At 40.1% G+C, this 2,302-nt stretch overlaps 1 protein-coding gene across 2 annotated transcripts in view; it reads left to right on the top strand.

Annotated features, from left to right (window-relative positions):
- The window catches only part of ABCA9 (ATP-binding cassette, sub-family A (ABC1), member 9), a 105,812-nt gene extending 103,939 nt beyond the window's left edge, over nucleotides 1-1,873 (top strand). For both annotated transcript variants that reach the window (XM_011985013.1, XM_011985758.1), the window contains 2 exons: nucleotides 1,055-1,110; nucleotides 1,232-1,873. In XM_011985013.1, coding sequence (XP_011840403.1) covers nucleotides 1,055-1,110; nucleotides 1,232-1,330 — 155 coding nt within the window. In that variant the 3' untranslated portion in view covers nucleotides 1,331-1,873. The remainder of the gene's footprint in view (nucleotides 1-1,054; nucleotides 1,111-1,231) is intronic.
- Nucleotides 1,874-2,302: the final 429 nt, after the last annotated feature.

Here is a 2,302-nt window from a genome sequence, read left to right as displayed (position 1 = left end):
TTCTGTCCGGCTCACTGGCAGTCAGAGTTCAAGGTTATCCCTCTTGTTCCCTGAACATCGCTATTATCCTATTCTTTTTTCAAGGTGCCCAGATTTCATATTGCTCAAACAAACATGCTCTACAAACAATTTGTGTAGTTAACACAATCATCACAGAGTCCTGAGGCTACATGCATCCTCCTCAGTTTATGAATATGATGGGATTAAGAGATTAAAGATAGGCATAGGAAATCACAAGAGTATTGATGGAGAAGTTATAAGTGTCCATGAAATCTTCACAATTTATGTTCAGAGATTGCAGTAAAGACAGGTGTAAGAAATTATAAAAGTATTAATTTGGGGAACTAATAAATGTCCATGAAATCTTCACAATTTATGTTCTTCTCTCATGGCTTCAGCTGGTCCCTCCGTTTGGGGTCCCTGACTTCCCGCAATGAGACTCTTTGAAAAGGTACATGAAACAGTGCAATTACCTGAGACGAGAAATGGTAGAAGTGTTACCATTCTTATGTCCAAAGGGACTAAGAGAGGAAGCAGCGACCTGAACTTGAGGGTAGAGTCATGTAGAACCTACTACCTTGAGAGAAACAAGGCACACACTTGGTGTCAGGGAGGAAGTGAAAGAATAAATGCCTTGACCTCCTGTATCCCCTGTCCTTCCTGATGGGCTTGCCATTGGTGACATCCACCAGAAGACATCTGTTACATCAGCCTTTGGAGTAGACAAGAATGAGGGCTGGTATAGAGGGGTATGTGGTCATCGTCTAGCACAGAGGGTACCATCTCTTAGCTTGTTCTGCACAGATGCTCTGGAACCTCTGATACTGCTTTCTAGTTTTGTGGTGCCTCTACCAATACTCTAGACGAATGGGGTGGAGTTTCCCTCCTGTTATATGACTATATCATGCATTTGCTTTCCCATATTTAGTCTAAGAATACTTATTACCTTATCTTTTATGTTTAAGATCTACTTGCATGTATTTTGGTTCATAACTTGGTAAAACTCACTGAAAAAAAAAAATAGAATTCCTAATGTATGTTCATTCTTATGCAGTTAAACAGAGCTTCGACCTGGAGGAGTACAGCCTTTCACAGTCTACCCTGGAGCAGGTGGGTCATTTTTAGTGATTCTATATCATCCATAGAATATACATGTATAATGCATTCGCTTGGAGCTGCAGGAGGCAGTATGGCATTGTTCTCCTCTCTTTACTGCTTTCCTTCCTTTTAGGTTTTCCTGGAGCTCGCCAAGGAGCAGGAGCTGGGTGATCTTGAAGATGACTTTAATCCCTCGGTGAAGTGGAAGCTCCTCCCTCAGGAAGAGCCTTAAAGCTCCAAATACACTATGTCTTTCTTTAATCTTGTGACTCTTTAAAAGATAATATTTTATAGCCTTAATATACCTTATCTCAGAGGTAGTACAAAATGCCTTTGAAACTCATGCAATAATTATCCTCAATAGTATTTCTTACAGCGAGACAACAGGGGATGTCAGTGAGGGCGATGGTAGGGCATAAGGCTAAGCCACACCACACAGCCTTTGTGCCAGCAACCAAATCCCATGTTTCCTACTGTGTTAAGTTCAAAAATACATTCATTATAGAATTGTCTACATTTCTGAGGATTTCATGGAGAATGCTTAATTTTCTTTCTCTGAACTTCAAAATATTAAATATTTTCTTATTTTTTAATTAAAGTATAAATTAAGACATCCTATTGACTTCCGGGTAAGGGGAGTCAATTGATTACCCAGCAGCACAGTATTTGCTTTTTATAATTCACTTTTTAAATACTTGTTCTTAATTCACTGGTTTTCCTTTTCTGTCATTTTTCAGAGTTTAGATTGTGAGTCCATGTTTTGTCTGTTGTGCCTTTAAAGGAAATTTGAAATCTGTATCCTTCTACTATAAATATACATGCACCTGTATGTTTATTGCAGCACTGTTTACAATAGCAAAGACTGGGAACCAACCCCAAATACCCATCAATGATAGACTGGATAAAGAAAATGTGGCACATATACACCGTGGAATACTATGCAGCCATAGAAAGGGATGACTTCATGTCCTTTGCAGGGACATGGATGAAGCTGGAAACCATCATCTTCAGCAAACAAGCAGAGGAACAGAAAACCAAACACTGCATATTCTCACTCGTAAGTGGGAGTTGAACAATGAGAACACATGGACACAGGGAGGGGAACATCACACATTGGAGCCTGTTGAGGAGTAGGGGGCTAGGGGAGGGATAGGAGGAATACATAATGTAGATGATGGGTTGATGGGTGCAGCAAACCACCATG

Source organism: Mandrillus leucophaeus, unplaced genomic scaffold, assembly GCF_000951045.1.
Source record: "Mandrillus leucophaeus isolate KB7577 unplaced genomic scaffold, Mleu.le_1.0 Scaffold1, whole genome shotgun sequence".
NCBI lineage: Eukaryota > Metazoa > Chordata > Mammalia > Primates > Cercopithecidae > Mandrillus > Mandrillus leucophaeus.
The sequence above is the reverse complement of the archived record's forward strand: the minus strand, read 5'-3'. Positions and strand labels throughout refer to the sequence as shown.